The 26,941-nt window shown below is 45.0% G+C and overlaps 2 protein-coding genes across 14 annotated transcripts in view; one reads left to right on the forward strand and one right to left on the reverse strand.

The window, feature by feature from the left end:
* Positions 1–3,631, forward strand: part of Smg7 (SMG7 nonsense mediated mRNA decay factor) — an 89,421-nt gene extending 85,790 nt beyond the window's left edge. For all 13 annotated transcript variants that reach the window (XM_087194420.1, XM_087194422.1, XM_087194421.1 and 10 more), the window contains 3 exons: positions 233–403; positions 526–671; positions 1,281–3,631. In XM_087194420.1, the coding sequence (XP_087050546.1) occupies positions 233–403; positions 526–671; positions 1,281–1,394 (431 nt within the window). In that variant the 3' untranslated portion in view covers positions 1,395–3,631. The remainder of the gene's footprint in view (positions 1–232; positions 404–525; positions 672–1,280) is intronic.
* A 99-nt stretch (positions 3,632–3,730) lies between these two features.
* Positions 3,731–26,941, reverse strand: part of Ncf2 (neutrophil cytosolic factor 2) — a 28,303-nt gene continuing 5,092 nt past the window's right edge. Inside the window, exons 3-15 of the mRNA XM_004862808.4 lie at positions 23,827–23,935; positions 20,317–20,451; positions 19,246–19,353; positions 18,050–18,109; positions 16,498–16,541; positions 14,196–14,337; positions 13,914–13,982; positions 12,964–13,039; positions 11,312–11,337; positions 10,771–10,922; positions 10,535–10,646; positions 8,207–8,384; positions 3,731–5,157 (exon numbers count right to left, since the gene is read on the reverse strand). Of these exons, the coding sequence (XP_004862865.1) occupies positions 5,045–5,157; positions 8,207–8,384; positions 10,535–10,646; positions 10,771–10,922; positions 11,312–11,337; positions 12,964–13,039; positions 13,914–13,982; positions 14,196–14,337; positions 16,498–16,541; positions 18,050–18,109; positions 19,246–19,353; positions 20,317–20,451; positions 23,827–23,935 (1,324 nt within the window). The 3' untranslated portion in view covers positions 3,731–5,044. The remainder of the gene's footprint in view (positions 5,158–8,206; positions 8,385–10,534; positions 10,647–10,770; positions 10,923–11,311; positions 11,338–12,963; positions 13,040–13,913; positions 13,983–14,195; positions 14,338–16,497; positions 16,542–18,049; positions 18,110–19,245; positions 19,354–20,316; positions 20,452–23,826; positions 23,936–26,941) is intronic.

Genomic DNA, 26,941 nt, shown 5'->3' on the forward strand with positions numbered 1-26,941 from the left:
GAATAGTGCATTCATTTAACAAAAGTACTTTTTTTTTGGTTTTTTAAGGCAAAAATTGGGCCTTAGATATGTGCAGTAAGTCAAATTGGTACACCTGGCAGATTTCTTTATGAGGCCTTTAAATCACCTTTCCTTCAAAGCTCTATAGTTATGTTTAATAGAGTTTAGAGAATATTTCTTGTGATATTTGTGAAACATCTATTCATTGACCTGCATTGCTATCATTTAATAGATCATTCAACACCAGCCAGCCAGTCTCCTCATTCCTCCAACCCAAGCAGCCTGCCCAGCTCTCCTCCAACACACAACCATAATTCTGTTCCATTCTCCAATTTTGGACCCATTGGGACTCCAGATAACAGGGATAGAAGGACTGCAGATCGGTGGAAAACTGATAAACCAGGTGAAGTCTAGGTTTCATTATCCTGGGAAAGTGAAGTAATTTGCCATATCCTTTCCTGGGGTTTGGTACAGTATTTGGCAATAATAGAACATCTTGAATTCTTATCTCTCTTCATCCCTTAGCCATGGGTGGGTTTGGTGTTGATTATCTCTCAGCAACGTCATCCTCTGAGAGCAGTTGGCATCAGGCCAGCACTCCAATTGGCACCTGGACAGGCCATGGCCCTTCCATGGAGGATTCCTCTGCTGTCCTCATGGAAAGCCTAAAGGTGAGTAATTTCCAGAACAAGAACCACAAGGTTCTGGCAGCAAAGATGCCTCTATGTTGACTCAGAAAGCTAGGCTGGCTTCTACACCCCTTAGAATTGACAGGTGTATACCATATATGTAACAGAATTCTAGAAATATGGCCTGCCTTACCAGGAGTCTTTGTAAAATTTATTTTTTAGTGTGTGAATCCGCTAGTCATAAAGAAGTTTCTTCAGAGGATTAGAGGCATAAAAGTTTTCACTCTAAGGTTAAGAAAATTCTGATTCATCTTAGATTGTTTAAGTCTTTTCTGACCAAGTGAAAGAAAAATTTGTAATTTAAGAAATGACTTGTTTGCCTAAAGCCTTTATATAAACATACCCCGTGGTACCACATGGAGCTGTTAGCAGAAAGACTTCATTTAAATATATAATTTCGCCTTTTACAGTTTAAAATAATTTTAGCAGGAGCTAACTTAAAGACTTACAATAATGTTCTCTAATAGCTAAGTGTTTTATAGAGTAGGTTCTTGGGGCATATATTCCTATATAGCTGGCAGGGATTAAACAACAAATCCCCCATCAGACAACCAATTGACCTCTGCTGACAAGATCTGGGCTGTTTTTCAGTCTATCTGGTCCAGTTCCATGATGCATCCTGGACCCTCCGCTCTGGAGCAGTTGTTAATGCAGCAGAAGCAGAAGCAGCAGCGGGGACAAGGCACCATGAACCCTCCACACTGAGGCCAAAGTGACAACCCTGGGAATGAAGGCTCCATAAACCATGGCATGTTGGGTTTGCAGGATTGGCCCACACAGTCCCATGCAGGTGGCAGCCCTCTTGTCTGTTCCTTGCTGTCAAGAGGATGTAAGTGTTCCACCAGCCTGCTGAGTGTGCACGATATGCCCGCAGTGCAACGAAAAGAAAAATCCATCAGGAGCTCTCGGTCCCTCCAGGTCCTTCTGGAGGGAGAGAGGAACTGCTGTTTGTCTCACTCAGTTACCTGATATCACCACCTCTCACCTTCTCCGTCGTGCATGTCCCCAGCCACATGGGAAGTGAAAGCTGAGAAGGGAAGGCAGGTGGGAGAAGCCAATGGGAACTTCTCAGTCCTTTTTTCCCTCTTTGGGGAATAAAGTAGGAATCCAGTAATGATTGCTTTGCTGACTGAGAATGTAGTTGAAATTATTCCTAAACATCTTTTATTATTGTTATTACTCTCAGTAGTAAAATATCACACTGAATTCTTCCATACAAGGTGTTCTTCTAGTCAGTGTGTAGCAAAGACAGCCCCATTCACTGCTCCTGTGAGAGGTTGGTGGTGACAGGATAGGGAACCGACCTCCTCAGCCAGTGGAAGTGTTCTGTGGAGAGAATACAGGGCCTCACAGAAGGTTCTGGCAGGCCCTTCTCTGGCCTGGAGATTCCAGCAGTAAATGCCCTTCACTCTGTAGGTGCTCGAGCCCTCGAGGATGCAGTGTGGGTATTGGTGCTGGGCTAGACTAGCAGGTGACTGCTGTAGGGTTTCAAATTAATGTTTTTGATTCCTGTACTTTTTGCAGTAGCATAGCAAGCAGTCTCACAGAAGGCAGGCTAGTTCATTCATGGCCTGACACATTTTATTAGGTAGAAGCTTTCAGTGTGGTTATTTTTGGTTGGTTGGTTTTGTGCCCTCATCCTACTTACCAGCCTCCTGCACCTGTGTCCATCCCTTTTGCTAGTAATTGTTTTTATTCCTGATATGTACAACATTTCGCCAAGAAGCAACAGCATGGGGTCCAGCAGTTGGGGCCCAAAGGACAGTCTGAAGAGGAGGGAAGCAGTACCGTCTGCATAGCCAGAGAGGCCAGGCCCCTGCCCAGCAGCAGTCTCCCAGCCTCCACTTCAAGAGTGAGATTAAAGGCACCATGGACACATGCACGTCGTGAAGAGAAGAAAACACAATGAAGGCCATTTTGGAAAAGGCGAGAGAAAAGAAAATAAACTTTTTATTTGATATTTATTAGGAGGAAAGAGGACTGAAGATGTTCTTGTGTAGAAACAGAAGGACAGCATTTCTGTTAGTCACTTCCTGGAAAAGTAATATTTTAAGGGAAAATTATGGAAACAATCTAAATGTCCAATTGCTGTGCTAGTGGTAGGGATTTTCTGGGAGGTGTGTGTGTGTGTGTGTGTGTGTGTGTGTGTGTGTGTGTACCCACACATGCCCATCTGCTCCCCCAGAGGGAAGGGGTTGTGTGTATGAGTGTATGGAGTTGGTATGAAACTTAGCTGGGAAACAGCTGCAGAGCAAAGCACATCAAGGAGCCCGAGTTGTCACTGGAGTCTGGCAACCCCAGCAATTAAAAGGGGTGAGATAATGCTCATTGCTCTTCAGAAAGAGTGGTTGAAGCCCCCATATGCTTACATTATTGGTCTTTTAGTTTGACATGGTATTTGGGTTTTTTGTTTTTGTTTTGTTTGTTTTGAAAGGTCTGAAAGGGTAAAGCCCCCCCATCTAATGGCAATATGAAAAACCCTTTGTGCTTCTCTCCATCCCCTCCCTGTGTCTACCCCCCCCTTCCCTACTGCCTTTACCCGGTTTGTGTGTTTGAGCTCTGCATTCAGGCAGCTGCAACATTCCAGTGTTTGAACTGTCACTGACCCTTGCACCCTAGACGAGCTAACCAGGTTTACCATCTCCCTCCCAGTAGTGCCCAGTTCCCATCTACAGCCCCATTCTGCATGAGAATTTGGTGTTTGGAATGTTTTCTGACTCTTGGAGCGGGGTTCCTCGCCTTATCATCCTCACTGCAGGAGTAATGAGGAGGGGGAGGAGAATCTTCATCAAAAACTGGTTTTGTGTAGTAAACTTACTTTTGTGGGGGTTTTTTGTTTGTTATTGGGGGGGGTTCTTTTTCTTTTCTTTTTTTGTCTGTCTGTACAAGACCTGCAGCTGCTGAAATCAGCTTTGCCTTTAATTAAACCATGTTCTCTCCAACCATATCTGTGTATGTATTTATTTTCCACCCTAAAAAATACAGTATTGAAGAAAGTCCAACTTAAAGAATTCAGCTACTCATAAGTCATCCAGATAAAAGGCAGAGATAATCAGAACTTGAGTGTGTTTCAGAGTTGTTAATTGCTTTTCTTGGCATTCCAAATCAGTGAATTGTTATAGAAAGGGAGGTAGAAAGAAACTGATTACCAAAGTTCTTTTATTTAATAAAGGAAGATTGACTTATATAAACGAGTTAATAGCCCATTTTTAATCCCTGTTCTAGTTGTTAATGTGGCATTTCCGAGATAATTTATCCTTTTGACCTATTAAATTCACTAAATCTGATTAATACCAATAATAATTTCTGTTCTTGGCCTTGGGGTAGCTTTTCATCCATTTGTGTCCCATGTCCCAAGTTTCTACTAGTAACTTGCTGGACCTTCAGCAGCATGCTGGCAGCCAGTGCTCTCACTGACTGTCCTTTCACTGAGGTGTTGATTCAGTCTATAGTTCATCTCTTTACTGTACTTTTCACAAGCACCTACACACTTGGAAAATTGTTAGCAAAGCCATACATGCTCTGTAAGAAGAAAGGGCAGAAGGAATTAAGGCCAGGTCCTAAGATGTAGTATTTACGGAATCCTTCATCCAAGTTAACCCTATATATATTCTATATATAGAATAAGTGTAAAATAATAGATTACTACTAACCAACTGACTTCTGAATATAGCTTTTCATCACTTAACTTTAGTGGCATATATTTAGTTTTGAATTCTAATAAAAGTCCCTCTCTGGGAAGGCATAAAGGAATGTACTTTTAATTCTCTGTGTAATTGAATGTTGTATTCCATGGAAGCCTAACTCAGTGTAGATTATGTTTAAGCAGTGAAACTTTTGGCAAGGAAAAACAAAAAGTTAGTTTTATATGTGTATGTGTTCAGAGTGACCTGTAAGGTTACCTGAAGCCTCAGGAATCTATGATATTAGTCATACAGAAATAAGAGTTTCCACTTAGCTTTGGCGCTAGGACTCTGGGTGTTTTATTTTATTTTTGTAGATAAGTTTTTCATATATATAAGTTTTTTATTGAGCTATCACAATATACAGAAACATGCATTGATTAAAACTGCAATTCTGTGAATTTTCACAAAGTAAATACATCTGGATTACCAGCACTTAGCAGAAAACAGATTATCAGCACTCTAGAGAACGTTCTCATGCCCTTCCAGATACTTCATTCACTCCCTGCCTCTCCATGCACCAGGAAATCTTTATCCTGAGTTCTTATATAAAAAAGTTAGGTTAGTTAATACTTCCAAACTGTGATGTCTTCTGTGGTCCACAGCAGAAGTGTGTTAAATCTTGCAGACAAATAATAAAGCTTCCTTCAAGTTTGTAGATTGTGAATCATCCTAGGTTGCTCTAGGAGTACTATCTAAATCTGTGGCTGCACATTCTTCAACAAAAGCTTTAGGGAAAATGCCAACTTTTCCTTTACATTCCCCTTCCAGCCATTCTTCGTTCACTGATAAAATGAAAAGTACACATTAATTACTAGGAGCATATAGGGAAATTACCCCATCTAGGTATTTCACAAATTTTTCTTTTTTGGTATCAGGGATTGAACTCAGGACCTTGCGCTTGCAAGGCTGGTGGCAGCACCACTGAGCTAAACCCCCAGCCCACACAAATATCTTATCAATCATCCCCCACCCCAAATTGTGACAACAGGGAAGAGAAAGTGCTCTGAACTTAAAATGAATGTAAGGTTTAGCTGTCTTACTGATTTGTTTTGAAGGAATAAAATGCAGAAGAATAAATTACAATTTTTAAAAGTCATTGGAGAAGATGAAATTGAATCTTTAGATATGATTTCTTGAGAAAAGAGTGTTGTGATTGGAGTTTTGTTGGGAATTTTCATTTTAACATCAGAAAGGGGGCAAGCCATTGTCTAATAAAAGTGAAAGTTCCCTTGTCACTGGTTCATCAGAGCATTGAAAGTTGGAGCTGGTAAAGGGTTAGTACATATTTGTAAAAAGGATTTTAGTAATTCCCACTTTGAGTCTAATAGTGTGGAGATATTGTACTAAAGTATATATACACTCAAGACTTCATAATAACCCAATTACTTGGGATGCAATTGAAAAAAAATGTTTAAAATGTTTTAATTATATTAAAAGACACATTGCCCTTAAATCTCCCTTAAGATACTACTCAAACACACTTAACCCATCATTCTTGCCACTTTTTAGAGCAATTCAGAAGTCCTCTTTTATGGTGTCTTTAGTTGCATTATTGTAGCTGTCTCCATGTCCTGAATTGATTCAAAATATTTACTTTTCATGGTCGTTTTGAGTTTGGGAAAGAGCCAGGAGCTGCATGGTACCAGATACTGAATGAGGTGGATGAAGGACACACCGTACTTTTTTCAAGCCTCCCTCTCCACTGGATGGAATTCACAGCACCATTCACCATATTTTTGATCATACCTCTTAACAAAAGAGGGCTCCCAGAATTGCTTCAGAAAGTGGCAAGAATGATGGAATGTTTTCAAAGCTAGGGGGTGTTTTGAGCAGGTTTAATGGCAGTGTTTTACTGAAATATTTTTTGTTTAAACATTTATCATGTATTTTGATCAGCAGTTGTAGTTATCTCCATCTTACTAAAGAAAAGGCCCCGAGAGATTAATAGTTTGCTCAGAGCCATTTTACCAGTAAATACCAGACATCTTAGGTATAACCTCCAAAACACATCTACCAGACCACACAAGCAGCTTAGAAGTCCACCTTAGGGTGTAAGATGGAACTCTGATGCCTAGATCCTGCCACTGGAGATTCTGAAATTAGTGCTGAGTGTGGCTGAGCATCAAGCATTTCCTCTGGTAATTCTGATTGTAAACCAGTTTTCATTCTTACAGTGAATATGGACTTGAAGCATCTGGTTGTCCCAGATCCTGGAACCATATTAGAAATGCAAAATCTCAGACCCCATCCACACTTATGTCCATCTTAAGAGGATCCCCAGGTGGTTCATATGCACATCAAAGTTTGGGAAACACTTTCTAGATGAAACCATCTTGTAACTACTGAATGCAGTTGAATTCACCCTCAGTTTCATCTGTGTCTGCTGAATCTTGTTTCATGTTGAACTTTTACCAGTGAAATTCTGAAGTGTTTAAGGGTACTTCCTGGTAAAGACTTGTGTGTGTCAGTGAGGAGCACAGTGCCTTCTCAAATATCCCAAGAGTTTTTTCTTGTGTGTTCTCATTTTTATCCCCTACCCACCCCCCACCTCCCCAAAAATGGACAATTTAGCTGATCCTTTGATATTGACAGAAAATTGCCCTGGGAGGTCTTAGCCCAATCCTTCCCATTGAGTTTCCAATCTCCCTTGAGAGAAATACACTGCAGGCACTCTGCTTTGTTTCTCTCCTCATTTTGAGTTAATTCCCTGTACATATTTGTATACTTTGTACCCCTTCAACTTTAAAATATTATACTCATTTCTTAATCTGTTAGATTTTCTATTATAATTAATAGATTTTCATGACTTTGTATTGCTCATGCACAGCATTTCTGCCACATGAGCAAGGCTTTTTGTAATGGAAATCTATTGTTCCAGGAAAACAAATAAGACTATCAAATTATAAATTAGAACAGTGGTTCTCAGAGTACAGTCAGACCAGCATCACCTGGGAAGTGGTCAGAAGTGTAAACTTGAGCCCCATCCTATATCTGAACCAGAATCTCTGGGAAGTCGGCCACAGAATTTGATTTAGCAAACAGTTCTAGTGATACTCGGGCATACTGAAGTTGAAGAATTACTAATTCGAACTCTCCACTTACTGTTTCACTTTTTAATCTGTTCACTCAGAACAATCCAGAAAGTTACCGGAAATACAGGTCAGTTGTGAATAGCTCCCCCAGTTCCCTCTTCCCCCATGTTTTTTTCTTGTTTGTTTTTTTGAGTTTTTTTCTTGTTTGTTTGTTTGTTTTTTGGTACCGGGGATCGAACTTGGGTCCTTGCGCTTGCGCAGCCGGCGGCGAAACCACTGAGCTAAATCCCCGGCCCATCCCCCATGTTTTTTGAGAGAGGGTCTTACTGAGTTGCTAAATTGCCTTGGTTGGGCCCAAACTTGCAATCCTCCTGCCTCAGTTTCCCACAGTCCTGGACTACAGGCATGCACTGCCATGCCCAGTGAATGGATGCTTTTAAAACAAAATTTACCTTCCTTTTTTTTCCTCTTTGGAAAGTGCACCAAGTCAAAGATCTGTGGTTGGGTGCATAAGCAAAATGATTCTAGCCAATTTGTCAACTCTTAGAATGAAAATCTATGGTTTTCAAAGCAGCCCTCTTCAATAACCAAGGTGTTATCAGTCATATGCATGGTAATTACTTGCCTGCTTGGTAGAGCAAAAGACAAGGAATGAGTGAGCATTTGTCCACTCTTGCTAAAAGCTGGAAAGGAGATTGAAACCACTGGCTCCAGTTTGGTTTATGGGTTACTGGTGTTTTCCTTCTTTCTGTGACCTTGTTTCTGCTAAGTGTGAGTTCTGTTCTGTGAGAGCACTTACCCTTTGATAGCACCAGGATTACATCCCCTTCCAGAAACTCTAGGTCCTCTGGTTGGGTAGCCTTATAACTGAAGAGTGCTACCACTCGGCTCCCTTCTTTAAACTGATATTCTTTTGTCTGGCTGTTAAAATCAGATTCTTCACTTTCCTTGGGTTCTTCTAGGAAGCCTTGGTCACCCTGAAAAAATAAACAGCTTGTTAATTTTCCCAATTTCTTGGCCTGTGAACAGTGAACCCACTAAAGGAAACAGTGAAATATCAACTCATAAAGACCAGTTTTTGATCGATGCCTAGCATTTTAAGGCATTTTAAGGATACAGGATGGTTGGATGAGTGAAATCAAAAACTCTGAAGAAGTACACATAGTCTTAAAATACCTTACTGGAACCTTATCGTAGTCCTAAGGAAGGTAGAATGGGCATTATTCTTTTCCAGTAGAGAAACTATGAGTCACAAGTAACAACCAGTGGTCCAACTCGGGCTTCTTAGCACCAGTTTTAACCTGCTTTCCCCAGCATCACTATTAGGGCCCTTGTTAGAAATGCACATTTTCTTGCATTTCTCTATCCCAGATCTACTAAAAAAAACCTTCCTAAGGGTGGGGCCCTGCAATCTTTCTTTGAAGACCTCTAGGTATTTTCTTGTATTTGCTAAAGCTTGAGAACCAATGCACAGTGCCATACTACCTAAGGCCATGAAATAAGCTTGCCTTCTATAAAAACATTTTACACATTTTAGGCATTATGATCTTAGGCCTCTTACATGTTATCAGTTTTTGTTCCATAAATAGAAGGATGCAATTTCTGGCGGTTTGAATCATGGGATTTAATAAATCAACATTAGAAACCGTGGTAGACTAAAGTGCTGTGTTAAAATTTCCAGTTTCTTATACTGTGTGTTGAACCCTGGAGCATCCTCTTTACTATAGGGCAGTACAGTGAGGTGGGAGTGACCCCCTGGGGGCAACAGATCTAGGGTTATATCCCTAGCTATAACTACTGCTTACCAGCTGTATGTCCCCGAATAGCAGTGTAACCTCAGAACTTCAGATCCTCACCCTAAGAGGCTAAGAAATTAAATGAGACAGCAGGGAATAATAATTGTTGTTTATTGAACACCCATTCTGTAGCAGTACTATTCTAAAATAATATGTTTAAACTTGGTTAACGCTGTGTTCCTGTTTACCGTAGATGTATAATAGATATTATTTTTTCCTAGTTAGTGAGAACCTGACTCCCTATCTCCAAGATAAGAGAGATAGAAAGTGTTCAACAGTGGCCCCTGAGCCTGAATGAGTTCCAAAGGGACTTAGAAATTTGGGAAACATTATATATGTATAGCCACTAAATTGACCAACCTCCTCAAAGGGAAAAAATAATTTTTTAAAAAGTGTTTTTAAGTGAAATAGAGCAGATGAATCCCTTCTAGGCAGATGTCCAAGTAAATGGATAAATTGAAGTATCCATGCACTGGAATACTATTTAGCAATTAAAAGAAATGGATTCTAGAAACCCAAAAGACTGTACAATATAATGCACTTATATAAGGTTATATAAAAGGCAAAAGAATGTTGACAGAAAGCAGATACATAGTTTTCAGGGGCCAGAGTTAGTGCAGAGAGTTAACAACAAAAAGACATGGAAAATTTTCCCCTGGAGCTGAAGGGACAAGTCAAGAGTGTTACCTTGTAGTTAGCCCTTCTGTCATCTCACTTTGCTCCTGACTCACATTGTTCATTGTTCTTTAAGTTACAGCGAGGTGGTTATAAATACAGGCAGGCTCTGGAACCAAATGGCCTGTGTCATCTCAGTCGAGTTGCTTGCCCTCTCTGCCCTCTCAGTTCCAGGGATTATAACAGTCGTTTATAGAACACATGCATGGTGTCTGGCACATGAGAAGTTCTCAGGAGCTGCTTGCTATTAGGAGGAAGCTGTTACCTGAATCATCTCTGAAAGGAATGCTCACTATTTTTCACCTGCAAGTGTTCTTCATAGGAACTAAAGAAGGTCAAGAATGGTAGTGAGCTCGACCTCAAGCTTTGACTTCATCCTAGCCATTGCTTGACAGTGTCGGGCATAATACTGACCCATTCAGGCCTGGCAGCCCATGGAGGGGGCTCAAGGCTTCCTGTGGGCCCCTGGGCCTGCTGGGCCCACTCTTATCCATGGGAAACCTTTCCCAGCTGCAGCTTGGATGAGGATGCAGAGAAAAGAGGGCAGAGCTTCAGCTTGTTATCCACCATGTCCCCAACACTACGCACAGTGCCGGCACCAGGAGGTGCTTGATAAATGTTGAATCACTTGTCAGCCCTGGGCTCACTGCACTCACCACTGTGTTCTCACACCAAAGAGTCAGGCAGTAGTTTTTCACTTGGCTCCAGGCATCCTGCATGCTTTCTTCTGAAAGGGTCACCAGCTCATTGCTGTCCCGAGGCAGATAACTGAATGGGGTTAATGAGCAAGGACCAAGTTAGAGACCATAAGCACAAAAATCATCCGGTTAGTCTTCTGGGCCAGCACAAGATCTGTAGCTGTGCCCCTGAGTGCGGCCTGCAAGGAGCTCACCTCAGCTTAGTATGTTCCGGCAGGAGCTCCAGTTTTTTGGACACCATGTGCCAGACATGGGTGTAAGGGAGCCCAGGCTGAGTCTCCATGACCACTGTGTACTTGTAGTGCACCTTGAGTGTGTAGAGCCTGGGGATCCTGAGCTGTATTTCCTGAGAGAGATAGAAGCAAAGGAAATTCCTAAGTGAGGTTTTCAGCAGCATCTTGGATGACCAACGCTTGTGTTGCCATAAGAGTACCCTGTGTCGCAGGAGAGAGGCCAAGAAGTGACTGGCTCCACATTTACCCTGAAAGGCCTTCAGAAAACCTCCAGCCCAACTCCCACTTGAACAAATACTCTACTGGGCAAGAGTTGACAAGTTATGGGCTAAGGGGAGATGTGTACATGACGTGGGAAAGTGAGGGGAATGGCAGTCCACAGACTGTGTAAGGTGGAACTGGTTCAGCCCTTCCCATGGGACTCTAATCCTGACAGCCATGCCATGTGACAGCTCAGACTCTTCCATCTTCTCCCACTTGAAAAAGTAAAGGAAAAATTTACCTTGGGCTCTTCTTTTTGTTTCTGACCTAAATGGAAAAAGTAGGGAGTAAAAGAAAAGGAAGTGGTGAATGAACAGTCTTGGCCAGCCCCTGCCATGCATAAAGTGGAACCTCTTAGAGCATAGGATCCAGCTTTTTAGCCTCTAATCTCTGGGGTGGTTCTTAACCTTAGTGAATTTCAGGGAGCATCTCACTCTGGGGAAATATGAAGGTCATGAATAAAGCCAATCTTTGCTTCTAGGGCACCAGTAGATAATACTTGAAGGACTAGCAGTACATCCTTACCAACCCGGGGGGTTAGCCAGGTCCCTGGGATCAGTTAAACCTGTATAATCCAAAGAAGTGAAAGGCAGGGAATGTGAGATGAGCCACAGGCCACTGGAAGAAATATTAGAATCACTTATTTTTTACCTTTTATTTTGTGTATATCTTCTACTGTGTATAATTTATTAAGATAGTAGTATGCATATAACTTATGTGACAGAAGCATAAATATATTTACTATAGGGGTCCATGGATTTTAAAAACAACCACTTATCTCAAACTCTGCTGATCATTAGAATAACCTAAGAATTTTTTGCTAAAAATACAAATTCCCAAGCCCTATCCCTCCCTGCACACAAAGAAGTCAGAATCAAAGGCCCAGCAATCTCTATTCCTAAAATCTTCCTCGGGTAATATGTGACCTTTGATGAGCTCCTAGACAGAAAAAATAAGAACAACAAAGCTACCAAGAATGGGAGGGGTATGAATATACATTTTACAATATTAATGTTAAATGTCCTAGATGTGACAGCTGTATTGTGGTTACACAAAGGACTGTTCCTAGGAGAGGCGTGCTCAAGTGTGGATTGTGTCATGTGTCTGCAACTTAACTGTCAAATGGCTCAAGGTTAAAATAAAATTACACGTAGGACAGCAGGACATGTACATAGTACAAGTTGTAAACATTGGTTAATTTGGGTAAAAGGCATTCTGATGTTTATTGTATACTATTTTCAAGTTTTCTATAGGTTCGCAATTTTTCAAAATAAAAATGCAGGGAGGGGCATGGCTAGTGATTCTGATGACCAAAAGATTGGATACACATCTCTGGCAGAATCTGCTTAAATCACACTAGTGACAGAAAGCCCATTACTTCCCCAGATAGCCCTCTCCACACCAGGTAAGATCCTTACAGGGAGAAAAATCTCACTTTCGCATCTCCCATTGGTTCTTGCTCACACTACACCCTCCCAGGGCTCTGCATGGTTTCTTTTCCAGATACAGCCCTCAGACATTTGAAAAGAGCCATTCCATGCCCCTCTGGGGTAAAAACATGGAAGTACTGCCACCTCTCTTCTATAACATGGTTTCAGTACTTAACAAATAAGGGTTATGGTGACTGTTTGAGAGGTGATACTCACTGTCTCTCAGAAAGCTTGTTCAACCATGCCCCATGAGTGTTTTGGAGCAGGCAGGGAGAAAGGACTTCAACTTCATGTCTGAGATAGGTAGGTAGTGTATAGAAAGAGAGTTGTTGGTAATACACTGAGGGGCATGTTGGGAAAAGAAACAGAATTTCCTGGAAAGCTGGGAGAGCCACTGTCAGAAAGCAGCCTGGAGTACTCCTGAAACCAGGTCTGCTCCAGATGTTGCTCCAGGGCCACTAACCTGGTGACAGCTGGGGTCTCCCTGGGGCATTGGAACTGGGAGGAGGTGGGATGTCAGATTCCAGGGAGGTTTCCTCCTAGAAGTGACAGGAAGAGAGTCAGATACTTTCTTTATTCAGACAAAGTTCACAGGGCGGTCATGACATTTGAGGAAGGCTAAGAAAAATGTTGATTTAAAGGGGAGGAAATTTGGCCTGATGAAAACAAAAGTCACAATAGAAATAAAGATCTTAACGGTCACCTAACAGCAGCCCCTTGCCACCTTATCTTCCCTTGGAAATACACTGGAGTCAGGACACTACACTACACTACGCTGGAGTGTAGAACACTACACTCTTGTCTCAGCCGGAGAGGCCACTGAGAAAGGAATAATTCCCCTTCTTATTTGCATGGCATTTAGAAACTTCAAAGCAGCAGGAGGTGCTGATCCCATAGAATGAGAAGATAGGCTCTGTTGCCATCAGATCACTTATAAGTCTGTTCAGATCCAGCAAAGAGCACTCTCTAGGCTCGGCAGAAGGGTAGGCTCTTTGAGGGGCTGGAGGAGGTGCTGACAGCTTCAGAATCAGTGGCTGGCAAGGCTCATTCTGATTCAACACTAAGATAGATCTTGTTTTCAATGGCATTGCACCAATACATTGGCTGTTCTTCCTGGTGAAGAGTACACATGGGAAGACCTAACTCTCATAATATGGTTAAGCTTTGATTCCCAAACCACCCTGACCAGGAGGAGTCAGAGCTCGGTGGGCCTCATGGATCCTCCACTCAGCACATCTGGGCCTTCTCCCTTGTCCCCAGGTTCAGCTCTGGGCAGCTGGTGCCAACTCAACTGGCCCAGGACCAACAAGTCTTTCTTCAGTGACAGTGATAGAACCTCTTCCACACTACTTTTCTTCCCTCCAAAGAAAGATCTGCCAAAGGTGGGAGGAAACAGGTCAGGCACTTTGTTACCTGGGGCTGCTGCTGAGGATGAATCCGTAGCTCAACTGGTTCAAGGTAGTTGCAGGGAACAAGCCCCTTCTGCAGTTCAACATCACAGAATCAGAAAGGGGAAAACAAAGTTATGCTCATCAGTATCCCTACCATGCCCAGAGCCACAGGGGAGAGACCGAGACAGACCAAAGAACTTGGCTGGTCTGCAAATAAGTAGCAGGTACTGCTTCACAGGAAGCTCTGCCATTTCGTGCCATGATCCCAAACCCTTAGGATCTCCCCAAACCTCTGAACACCTACCTGCCCATTGAACATGACTGTGGCCCAGTTATCATTGCCCTTCTTCAAGACAAAGACGATGTTTCCTGGCATGACCTGGAGCTCCTCTGGTGTCTCAGGAACAAACCCAAAGAGCACTCGGTGAGCTTCCCCTTCCAGAGCCCTGCAGAAGGGGAGACAGAAGATCCAGCCCATTGTTTAGCCTGGACCATATCCTCTCTCTGGTGGGACAAGCATAATGAGACAGAATTGGCTCTAGATTCACTCCAGATCCACATCTAACTGCCCGTGTGACCTGCCTGGCCTCCTAAAGGGGGCTGGCAAGAAACTGCATTGAGGATGCTTCATAAACACAGGAGACTCCATCCCTCGTTCTCCACGGGCGTTAGGATCTAAGGCCCCCAGGGGATGCCTGAAACCACACATAGTACTGAACATTGAATACACTATTTTTTTCTGATACCTCCACACACAAATATAATGCTTTCCCCATCTGAACTAAACACTACCACACACTGTGGCTGTAGCTTTTAGTTTGAAGTGTGACAGCAAAACCAGGACAAATTTCTTTTGTCTTCAAAATTTCATGAGTAGAAAATCCTTTCTTAGGTCTTAGCAACCTTAGAATATGATTTTTTTCCTTTCCTTATTAAGTTGAGAACTTTCACCTTTTCACATAAAGGAAATTTTTTACAGCTCTCTTTAGCAAAACTCTTACACTTTGGAGAGTTTAAATAAGGATTACTCGAACAGAACCATTGTGATATCACAACAGACCATCTTGATTGCATAGACGGATGGCTACTAAGTGCCTAATGGGCAGGTAACACAGAGAGCCTAGAGCGCTGGACAAATGAATGATTCATGTCTCTGGTGGGAGGGAACAGGAAGTGTGAGATTTCATGCTACTCAAAACGGAGCAATTTAAAATTTATGCTTTATTTCTGGAATTTTCCATTTAATATTTTTGGACTATGGTAGACTACGAGTAACTGAAGCCTCAGAAAGCAAACCTGTAGATAAAGGGGGAACAACTGTATATGCTGTGGGACAAAGATAAAAAACAAGCAAACATCAAAGCAGTACAAGATAATGAAGTCTAGGGCCAGGGATTTAGCTCAGTGGTTTCAGCGCCTGCCTTGAAGGCACAAGGTCCTGAGTTTGATCCCAGTACCAAAAAAACCAAACAAAACAAAACAGGATAATGAAGTCTATAACCCCTAGGGTGGATTCCACCCTTCTAGGGTGGAAGTTCCTAGCTGGGTAAACTTGGCAGAGTCCCACATGTGGTCTGGGTGGGTCAGGGGAGTATGGCGAAGGGAATGGCACAGGTGGAAGCTGAGTGAGAGAGAAGAATGGGGAAGAGGTGGGAGAAGTCACCTAGCCCAGTCTCGGGCCAGTAAGGGAAGGAGTTGAAGAGCAAGAGGTGAGCTGTGAGCAGTGTGAGGGTTGTGTACAGAGGGCTCCCCAAGCAGTCTCGCTGTGTGCTGGGCAGAGTCATTTCCCCTTACTGATTCCTCAAGACCCACTTCACTCCTCCCCACTCCAGGGCTGCTGCTTCGAACCCTGGTGGGATGTGTGAGTGGGGCTAGCTTCGAGGCTGCCCCTGTATGGTTTGCAGGCTCCCTCTGTTCACACTATACTCATCCCTTTCTTTTGTCTCCGAACATCCTGTCTGTTTATGTAAGGAACACAGACTCCTCCAGCCCCAGCGAGTGTAGAAATGAGCTCACCTAGCCCCCTTACTTCTGTAGTCACTTTTTACTTTTTCTAACCTCTTTTATTGGTAGAGGAACTAAGGGAATTCTTAAGAAAACTGTAGGTTGTGTTACTCTGCTTTTCATCTTACAGAAGAATGACTTCCTTTTCTTGAGTCCTTCCTCTTACTGCTTCAGAAAGCATGTGTCAATAGAGTGGGAAACACCCACACAGGAAAGGGGACACCACTGTAATTTTCTGTCCAGAGAGCTCTGGCTTCCCTCTTTTCTGAGGGGCCCTGACGCCAGCACAAAACTAACCTCTGACCTTGGACCTTGCCCCACGCAAACTGCTGCACTTCAACAGGCCCTCACCACATAGGTTGCTGTGCACATTGATGTGGGATACCATGTAGCCTACGGCCAGGGCCTGATGGTCAGCTCCTCGAGAGCCAAGACTCGCATCCCCACTGTATCATTCTGTTGTAACCTTGCAAAAGGAGCCTCACATCCTAGAAAAGTCCACAGATTTAGGCTTGACCCAGCTTCTTCTTCTTCACCCTCTTATTGCCATCAACTCCAGCTTAGAGTTGGATACTCTGCATATGGACCTGAATCTAACTTACCTGAAGATCTCTGGGGTTTTGGGTCTGGTTGGAGGCTCAGCTGTCTATGGAACATTCAGGAGAAATGAAGAAGGGAGGACAATGAGGGAAGAAGTGGGAGAGAGAGAACAGACTGTTAATGGTAATGTGAGCATTTTTCCAGTCCAGAAAATCAAAGACTGCATTTCTGGCTGATGGGAACACTGCCTAGGGAGAAGGCACAGTGCATCCTGACTAAACCTTGGAAAATAACACCTCCCACCAGCTCCCCAGGCAGTGATTTCACCAGCACAGCACTTCAGCTTGAGCCAGAGCTGGCTTCTGGAGAAGGTTAGCTGTCACAGAGCAATGTGATGTCAGGGAGTGCTTCTGACCTTGAGCTCTGTCCCTTTCCCAGGACAGTCTCCGAAAGCTCAGTTCTATAATTAATGTCTGCTGTATCACGTGACACTTCTGGGTCTTTAAAATCAACTCAGGACCCACTGGCCAGGCAAGAATCTTCTTCCAATGTATATTCCATTTCTACACTGAATATCTTGGAGTCCTGTTACCTGGGCTTCTTTTCCCTCTTGTGGTCCTTTGGCTGAACTGAAACCCAAGGCACTTGGGTTTTCTTCAACTGTATTATGAAGAAACAGGTGAAGGAATCTGGACACTGGCCCTCTGTCCCCTCCCAGAGCCCCAGCATTGATCACACTCTGGTCCAGCAATGATCGTCCTGACCCAGTGAGGTGATCAGTGCTGCGCTGTCATACAGTGCCTAGGGAGTGTGCAGACTGCAGGGTAGGTGTGCATGCTCAGGACACCTTCGTCTGCTATACCAGCCAATGCTCTTGCCCATCATGGCTTCTTTGCAATAGGGCTCATATGTTACCCTCTAGTCACAAGGAAGCTCTGTCTTCGCTTTTAGATTCACTACCGCTCTGCTCATCTGGGACCATCTCTCCAAGCCCATTTAGGGCTGAAAAATGAGTCCCTCTGGCACCCTGCATGTGTTGCCAAGAAAATCCCCGGCACAGAGGCAAATGAATGGGATGGGGAAAGCCCAAGTCCTCGAGCCCCAGGCTTGTTAAAAAGCCTTCCATAACCCAGCCTTGGTGGGGCATGGCTACAATCCAGAACTTTGGGAGCCAGAGGCAGGAGGATCACAAGTTTTAGCCCAGCCTGCTCAATTTAGGAACCTGTAAGACACTGTCTCAAAATGGGGGAGGTGGGGCCGGGGATGTAGCTCAGTGCAAAGCCCCCCCCCCCCCGCCCCAGCCAAAATCAATCCTTAGTACTGGGAGGGGTGTTTCTACAGCTTGCATTTCAGTTTTCTGAGGGAATGATCAAGGCTTCACAAGACAAAAGATCCACTGGAATTTAGAGAAAGAAGAGGACGTGAGATTAGCTAACATAATCATATTCCCGACTGGCCCTGGACACTGGGACTGAACGGGCAGGCAGTTCCCCCAGCAGCACAGAGCAGCTGCCAAGGAGCCCTTACAGGAGCAGCTCAGCACAGTTCTCCCCAGGAGCTGTTTTCCTGATATCTCTGGAGACTAGTTCTGTGAAGCAGGGCAGGACCACTCACTTGCGGCTGCAGGGGAGCGAACCCAGAGAAGCTGTCTTGATCCACCACAGACGCCACAACCTGAAATGAGGACAGCCGGGTGTGAGGGCTCTGCGGCCCTGTTTTCCTGTCTTCTAAGATTTCCTCCTTTCTCACTCGCAGATCCATGTTCACTTGTGCCAGTACCAGAAGTGGATGGTGGCTGAGGATTAGATTACTCATCTTCTATACTAGAAGTTTCAGCAACCAAAGAAACTAGCTCTCACCTCACCTCCAATAACCCAGCTCACTCTTTCTCCCTTTAAAAAGAAAATTTTTTTATTAAAATGAAATTCATATAACATCAAGTTAACCATTTTTAAGTAACCAAGTTAGTACAGCCATAATGCTATGCTGTCAGCATGTCTATCTAGTTTCAAAACATTTTCATCACCCCAAAAGAAAATTCTATACCATTAAGCAATTAACTCACAGTCCTCTTTCCCCAAAGCCTGGAAACCACCAGTTTGCTTTCTGTTTCTGTGAATTTACCTGTTTAAATATTTTATATAGCAAAAGGAATTGTACAACATGTGGCCTTTTGTGTCTGGCTTCTTACACACAGCATAAAGTTTTCAAGGTTCATCCTTGTTGCTGCATGTATCAGCGCTTCATTCCTTTTTTTGGCTGAGTAATTCTCCATTGTATGATCATATCACATTTTGTTTATCTATTCATCCACTGATGGACATATGGACATCTTTAGTCCTAAATATGTGTCAAAGTCAAATGCCGTTTTGGAGTGGGACTGCTGACTCAACTTGGACCCTGTCTGAAAGGATGAAGGCCTGGATTCAAAGCAGTCCAGTATATGAAGGAGTCTGGTCACAGGGCCGTGGAAGGGGGAGAGAGTCCTCGTAGCTGTGAGAAGCGAACTGCTTCTCAGGTGAGCCCAGCGCATGCCTTGAGGGTCCTCTCCCCTAACCTGGTCTCTCCTCACAGCCGAACCCTCTTCCCCCTGGCTCAGCTCCAAGGCTCAGCATCCTGAGAGTAACCACAGGCCAGCAGAGAGAAGAGAGCAGCCTGGAGAAAAGAAGCCAGAAGCATTTACCTGTCCTTTAGCCAGACCTTGTCACTGTGAGCCACAGTGAAGACAGCTTTTCTCAAGCATCCCTACCCCCTGGTCCCACGTGGCCTGGGCAGAGGAGCCTCCGGGGTGCATGAGAACTCCCACCTACCGTGGCCTTGCCTAGGTAATCCTTCTTGGCCAGTTGGGCCACTTGTCTCTCATTCGGTCGAAACAGCCTCCCCGCAGGGATCACCACCGGCTCATACAGCTTCTGTTTCTGTAGCACAGAAAGCAACAGATGGTCACATGCTGCTTAATACTCACAGCTCGCTCTGAGAGTTGCCTTGTCTCTTGATTTCATCATCGTACAAACAACGGCACATGGGGTGCCGTTAGTACTGCACCGGGACCACTGAATATGTGACCACCCAAACATCTTTATGCTGCTTGTGATTATATTTCCTAATCTGAAAACAGAGGTGATGATACCTGTGCAGCTTTCCTCATCAAATGACATAAGGATTCAGTGAAATAACCTCACGAAAGCACCTTGTTATTATTCTCTGCCAGGTGGGAACAGCTGGTTTCAATACCACCTTGTGTTGCAAGGCCATGGGGACATCTGCCAGCATTATTTGCCCCACAGCCTCTTTTCCTAGGGGACAACACCCCTCTCCCTGTCTGTGCAGTGTCCTGGTATAGTACTGTCCCTCAAGGCAGCCAGGACCCAAGCAAGAGTCATGATAGTGCTCTCCTGGGACTGGCATTGCTGATATGGGCAGCCATATGAAGATTGAGCTGAGCCCTCTCCTCCCTGCTGCTTTAAAACTCTTATTTAAAACTAGTTTCATTCCCCAATACACTCCTTGGTAATTTTCACCATTTACCCATATAATCAGTACATTGTTGCTGAGGCTACTATGTGCCTGGCACCGTGCTAGGCTTTAGGAAAGAGACGAACAAACACAGCCTCTGTCCTCACAGTGCATGGGGGCTGCACAACACTCCTCAATACCCAACACCCTGCTTCCCATGGGTGCGGGGCTTCCACAGAGCCCTAGTACAAGACGTGTACGAGCTTTCAGGCTTGGCTACTCAGTACAGGTCTTAAATGGATGGATGCTGAAAGAGCAATGTTTCCCAGAACTCTCCAAAAAGCAAAGCCCCGTTAGTGGTGTCCTCTGAAACCAGTAAGCACCTAAGCAAGTCTTCTTGCCACCTGCATCACCGCCACACTCACCCACACACTTTCCATGGCCTTGTCAATCTTGGAATGCCTGGGCTCAGACTTCATGCTTGTTGCCAAAGCTAGCTGTTCTTCAGCCTTTTTCCATTCCTCCTTCTTGGCATACATGAAAGCAATGTTATACAACACCTACAAAGGCAGAGGCCACAGCATAAAACTCGAGGCTGCTCTGAAACAAAGTACCAGGGAAGGGCTTACATGTACACCCAGGGAATGTGGCCTGATGACATCTTTGCCTTCCCCAGCTCTCCTGGTACTATGTTGAATATCAGAAGATTCGTCTTTCTACTGAGTTATGTCAAGCACAAGCATGGGTTAAGGTGTGAACTCAACAAGGGGACCAAAACTGCTGTGTTATTTTAGTGTGGAGAAGAGTGACTTGTTCAAGTCCCCTTGAAGAGGAAGAATTGAGAATAAAATTAAGTGTGTGTCCTGCCAGCCCAGCTACTGCCCGAGGCTGGGCCAAACCTTTGGAAAGATGCAAGGTCTGTAGAGGGCTCCAGATGCATTGTCCTGCAGTGGCACCTGCCGGATCTGGCTTGGGTCACCTAGGTTAAGCAGACTGTAACATAGCAATGTGTGTGAGGAAACTGCATGGGAAAAATTCAGCAGAGCAGACAGAGAGTTAGCATGGAGCCCATGGAGGACTTTTCCTGGGGTAGGAGGGAATGGAAAACTCAGTCATTTTCATATTTTGCAGGTCTTTAAATGGGGTGTGGGGTTATGAGTATTTGTTTTATTATCATGCTTCACAACTTACACATAGAATCAAATAATCTTTTAGATGCATTAGCCAGATTTTTAAACACCTACTTGACTAAAAAATTAGAAAAGATAAGGATATTATGGAAATGAAGGGGTGTGATTTTTAAGACTAGGCTATAAAAGACTTGACACTCCATCTTACCTTCTCTTGGTTCTCTGCTCTGTGGGAAGCCGGTGGCCGTGGCATGCCAAGACTCAGGCAGCCCTAGGGAGGAGTTTATGTGGAAAGAGCTGAGGTCTCCTGCCAGGAGATGCTAACTTGCCAGGGATGGATGGGTGGCAGAATTGGTGTTTCCATGGAGTCAACGCCTGGTGCTAGGTGATGGGGGCCAAGACCAAGCCCAACAGTGATGACCTAGGCTCCCTTCCAGGCCCATTGTTGAGCGTCCCTGAACTGATGCCTGCTGCATACAGATGGCTCACGATGGCCTGATTCAGGACTGGGTGAGGAGACTGAACTCTCAGCCTCATGCATCCTATGAAAGCAGTCTACGACTAAGTTACACCGCCAGCCCTTTTCATTTTTTGATTTGAGGAAGGGCCTCACTAACCTGCCTAGGCTTCTCTCAAACTGGCAATCCTCCTGCCTCAGTTTCCCAAGTAGCTAGGATTACAGGCACGCGCCACTATACCCAGCTCTATTTAGGAATTTTTGACTCTACAACGGTGCAAAAGTGATATGCACTCTACAAAAACGGTACTTCAAATTTTGAGTTTTGACCTTTTCCCAGGCTAGCAATATGCACTATGATGTTCTCTTGCAGTATGGGCAGTGGCATTGAGCCACAGCTCCCATTCAGCCACGTGATCACAAAGGTGGATAACTGGCACTTTACAGCCGTACTGTACTTTACAGCAGGTAGCTGTGTTCAGTCAGGTGCATTAAATACATTTTCAATTTAGGATTTTTTTTTTAAGACATGGTTTCATTATGTAGCTCAGGCTGGCCTTGAACTCACTATGTAGCCCAGGCTGGCCTTGAACTCACAGTGATCCTCCTGAATGCTGGGATTATAGGCATGCACCATCACACCCAGCCTAATTTAGGGTATTTCTAATTTAAAATGGGTTTATCTAGACAACCTGTAGTCATAAGCAGAGGAGCATCTGTACATGCTTGGCTGCTATCTCAGCCCTGTGTACAAAAAGAACTCAAAGGTGGTTCCAAACTTCCTATTGGTTCTCTGTCACCTTCTCCTGAGAATTTTTCCCACAACAAGATTTTATGACTTGATAACTAGAAAAACCTTGAGACTCCTCAACAAGAGATGTGGTTTCTCAGAAGTCAGATGCGGTTTCTCACCATGATGAGAAGAGAGGACCAAAATTAGAAGTAGGGAAATGACTGTGGGTCCCCCATGGCATGGAGGGCCTTAGACCCCGAAAGGGGGAGCTCCGTTTTCAAAGGAGCCCACTCAGCCCCTATTTCTTGTCCATCAGGTTGGTTCAACCCCAGCAACATAGAGGATGTTCCTCTCCTCAAGGCCTGCTTTGATGCCACTGTGGCATGATCTTTTTCTAGACCCACTTGGTCTCCCAACCCTTAAATCTGTATTAGTGGTTCTCAGTGGAGGCATTTTTGGTCATCACGACCAGGGGTGAGGTGCTACTGGCATCTAGTGGGTAGAGGCCAGGGGTGCTGCCAAAGATCCCACGGCACACAGGACAGCTCCTACAGTGAATTGTCGGATCCAACATATCAGTGGCGCCAAGGCTGAGAAACCCTCCTCTGGAAGCTGGTCAAATGCCAGCCAGTTCCTAAAGCAAACCCTCCTCTCCCCAGACTGTGAGAAGTGGAGTAAGTTCCAAGCCTGCTGTAGGGCTGGGATGGGACCCCATGTCCCCAGGGGCCCTGGGCAGCTGTGGACTCTATCTTTAGCCCTGAGCAACCCTGGGAATACTTCTTATGCCTGAGAAACTAAAGCAAAGGGATTTTTTTCCAGCAATTCTTCTAAATAAAGATCCATGACATTTGCAGGGATTTTAGTTTTTTAAAGCTGCTGATGTGGGGGGGAGGGTTGTTTGGGGAAAGTCCATGAACCCACTAAGGCAAAACTTGTCATGTCTCTCCTTTTTGGTAATACAGAAAAGGAGTCCTTCTATGGAAACTTTTACCTAAATTTGAGCATTGAGCTGTTCTTTGAACAAGAGGAGCCAGATTTGTGCCAAATTTTCTGTCTGTCTTTTGGTCTCAATTAAGTACTGGGGTGAGAACCATTAACATTGAAAAGCATGCTCTGCCACCTGGGGATAGCAAAGTTCCAGCAGGTGCTACGTGGAGAGTGAGCCTGTAATTTTGGATCTGTCAGTAAGATGCCGAACTAATAGCTGATCGACTTGAATTGCTAAGTGAAACATGCAAATTATTCCGAATACTTTCACAGGGAGCACATTGGCATCATCTCCCTCAGGAGAGCCCAGTGGGCTCATTTTACATGGCTTTTTGAGCCAGTTAAGATTCACACCAACTAATGACGCTATGATGATACTGCAGTCATTCAAGTCTTGCTTTTTTCTTTTCTTGTGGAGCTGGAGGTGAAACCTAGCCAAGCAGTCTACCACTGAGTTATATTATCAGCCCATCTGAATCTTCTCTTAAGGGAAAATCTGACCTCAAGGCACAAGAGGCAAGTGACTTTCACAAGCCCCTGCAGGTGTCACCAAACTACTGTGCATCTTAACTGTCTGCTGCTTGTCCAGCCACAGTCCGTTCCTGCCTGGGCTGGCCCTGTCTCTTACCTCACAAGCAAACAGCTTGAACTGCAGCCCCAGGATCTTGTAGTCTATCAGCTGGTTCCCTCGAAGCTGAGTCAAGGCCTCTTTTAGGTCTTTAATAGCTAAGTCATATCTGCAGGACAGAGAGAGAGAATAAACCAGTCCAGGACATGGAGGAATAAATGAAGAATAAATGTGTCTCTACTTCTCCCTTCCCCATCCATCTCACCGGGAGAAAAAGCCTTTTCAATTTCTCATGACCTGTTCTAGTTTTTCACCAACCCTGAAACCAAGGATTCCATGGACACAGTGAACCTGCCCCGTGAGGCTGTGTCACAGCCTGGCCCCTCCAGGCCCCAAGTCAGAGATACCCTCAGGGATTTTCTTCCATTAGACAGAACACAACTCCCACTTTTCTGGCAACCTAGTTTGCCCCCTTCAAATACAGCTTCATTCTCTTTTGAGGACTCTGAGCAGAGCCTCACCTGCCCACCTTGTGTCCCTACAGAGTCTCAGAGCTGATTCGGAGCACTGCTCGCTCCTCACATCCTCCTACCCCCTACTTCTTGTAAGGTCAGATGAGCCTGGCCCAGCCAGTGTTAGGACTGCTATCCTTGAATCGTGGTCAAGAATAGAGGGTGGCCACATCAATGGGGTTCAAGGGGTGTGTGTGGGCAGGACCTAGATTCACACTCCTGAGAGAGGTAGCCAAGTCTGTGGCCCAACTCTGACCTCCAGCTGTGCTGAGGGGATGCACCCATTGCTGGGCTGCAGGGAGTGAGCAACAGCAAAAACAAGCTACCAAACCTATTCCTTCCCTCAGCCTCTGGCCTAGCAGGGACAGATTTGGCTGCTTGGTTTTGGTTCTTATCTGGACAACTAGGCAAAAAGCCCCTAGGCCACTCTCTGATTCCTCCAGGGCTTCTCCTGGAAACAAGCCTGGAATTGGGACACAGATTGGCAGGGATCCTCAGGAAGAAGTGATGTGCAGGAAGGCACCCAAGTTAGGAACAAAGGGCCAAGGACCACACCGGGCAGGTCTGCCACTAACCGGGAGGCTCCAGCAAGGTACTACTGTGGCCTCAGGTCCTGGTCAATAATGTGGGAGCATATTGTATACAAGGAGCATATTATACACATAGAGCATTTAATAAGAAGCTTGCTACTATGTGGTCCTGGGTCCAATTTCTGCAGTCAAAACCAACTGGGCTTGAGTATTGGCTCTGCCATTTACATCTGGTTACTTCACTTACATCTGGGAAAGTTACTTTGCTTCCCTAAAGTCTGTTTCCTCACCTTTAGAATAAGAGAATGATAAAAATAGTATATATGCCTCACAGGGCTGCTGTGCGAACTAAATGAGATCATGTATTCAGGTGCTCAGGGAGTGCCTAGTGTACACAGTAATTCCTTTATTTTTCAACTTTAACACTCTATCAGTTAAACCCACGCACCAATCTTTCATCACATGCTTATTTAAAGCTTGATATACCACACCTATTAGGTGTCATCGGGAGATGTAAAAAATAAATACAGTGTAGAAGCTGGAACTCTTATGGCTCTTACCTGGACAACTCACATAGGCTTAGAGCTGCCCAGGAGAGCTGGTTGGCTGAAGCATCCTGGGGGATGTGCACCCCAAGTGTTTGGGGGAGAAGCTGGACTTGCTGTTCCATTAGGTCTGAAGTAGCTCACAAGCAGGCTGCTGCAGTGGCTACAGGAGTGGTGGGAGAGGAGAACCTGGGTTTAAACAGGAAAATTGCCTTCCTGGTATCCCTGCTCCTAACAAGGACAGCTGTAAAAGGATTAGAAGCAGGCCACTCTTTAGGAAGCAACAGGTGATTCAAGTCATTGTCATACATCTTTCAGATCATCCTGGGGAGGAGAAGGTAGGCATCACAGGTTTCTAAACGAAAACCTGGGTAGTTGGATGGCTTCACTGAGCCAAGAAGGAGGAGCAGGTGGAAGCTGAAGTGTTCCGTTCCCTCCCATCTGATTTCCCCTGTGCTCTTCCCACAGCCTGACTGGAAAGCAGCACAAAGTTCCAGAGGGTGTGCTCAAAGTACGCTCAGCTTTAACCCACAAATGTACCTCCTCCCTGCCAAGTTGGCTGAGGGCGTGGATTTCGGCTACCAAGAGACCCACTGAGTCTACCAGGCATTGCACGAAGCCAGCAAAACCCTCCTTATAATCCTCTAGCCCATCAAGATGTCAGAGAGACCTGGGCCCTGTGGGAGGGAGAAGGAATGGAGAGATTATGCAGAGTTTGCTTTGTGTGACAAAAAGCAGCGAGGTATCCCTGTGAAACGTCCGTTTATAAATACGTCTTTGAGCGGATCCATGGGCCTCTACCGAATGCGCCAAGGGTTGGACCTGCGGTGTACCATAGGGTGCGGTGGGGGACGGGGTCACTTTTCACACAGCACAAGTCCGAGCAGGGTCAGTGTGCAAACTCCAAAGCAATGTTCAGCCCTGTGGGTCATCGGGCCCCAAACCGTGGTCCTTGTAGCCCGTCTTCACAGTTCTCTTCCGTGCCGTCGGAAGCCTTCCCTTCATCGGGAGCCGGCCGGGCAGCCCTGCTTGCCCCTGGTAATCTGCATGCCCATGCCAGATGACATTCTGTGGGGCACCCTGGCTATGCTGACCATGCTCTCTCAGGCAGGGGCTCCCCACAGAAGCATAAGCCTGGCTGTGGCTTCTCACCGCTGCCAGCTTGAGAATGTTCCCAATCATCATTTTTGTAATAGGCCTGGCAGGGGTCTCTTAGTAACCCCTGACGTTCCTGCTGGTTCCTCTGCTACCAGTGCCGCATGAGGCCTGGAATCCTGCAGCTCCTTTGCCTACCTTCAGGGAATTGATCTCAGCAAGCCGGAAGTCCCAACGCCCAACACCTTTGGGAAGCTGCTGTATTGGGCGCAGGTCCAGGTTTGTCTCTTAAGCCAGCTCAGGCTACAGGGTCTTGCCACTATTTTATTTTCACCATCGTAAGCGTCCTGATTCCATGAGGCATAAAGTCTGAAGGACAACTTAGAGTCCCTCCCTTTTCTGATGACAAGGCTAGGGACAGAGAAATAAGACAGATTGGCCAGGTCTTCCCTGAGATGCCACCTGCTTCCTGGGAAATATGCTATAACTTTGT

The sequence above is a fragment of the Heterocephalus glaber genome, unplaced genomic scaffold, assembly GCF_053883595.1.
Source record: "Heterocephalus glaber isolate CG9 unplaced genomic scaffold, H.glaber_assembly_v1.0 deba00001600, whole genome shotgun sequence".
NCBI lineage: Eukaryota > Metazoa > Chordata > Mammalia > Rodentia > Bathyergidae > Heterocephalus > Heterocephalus glaber.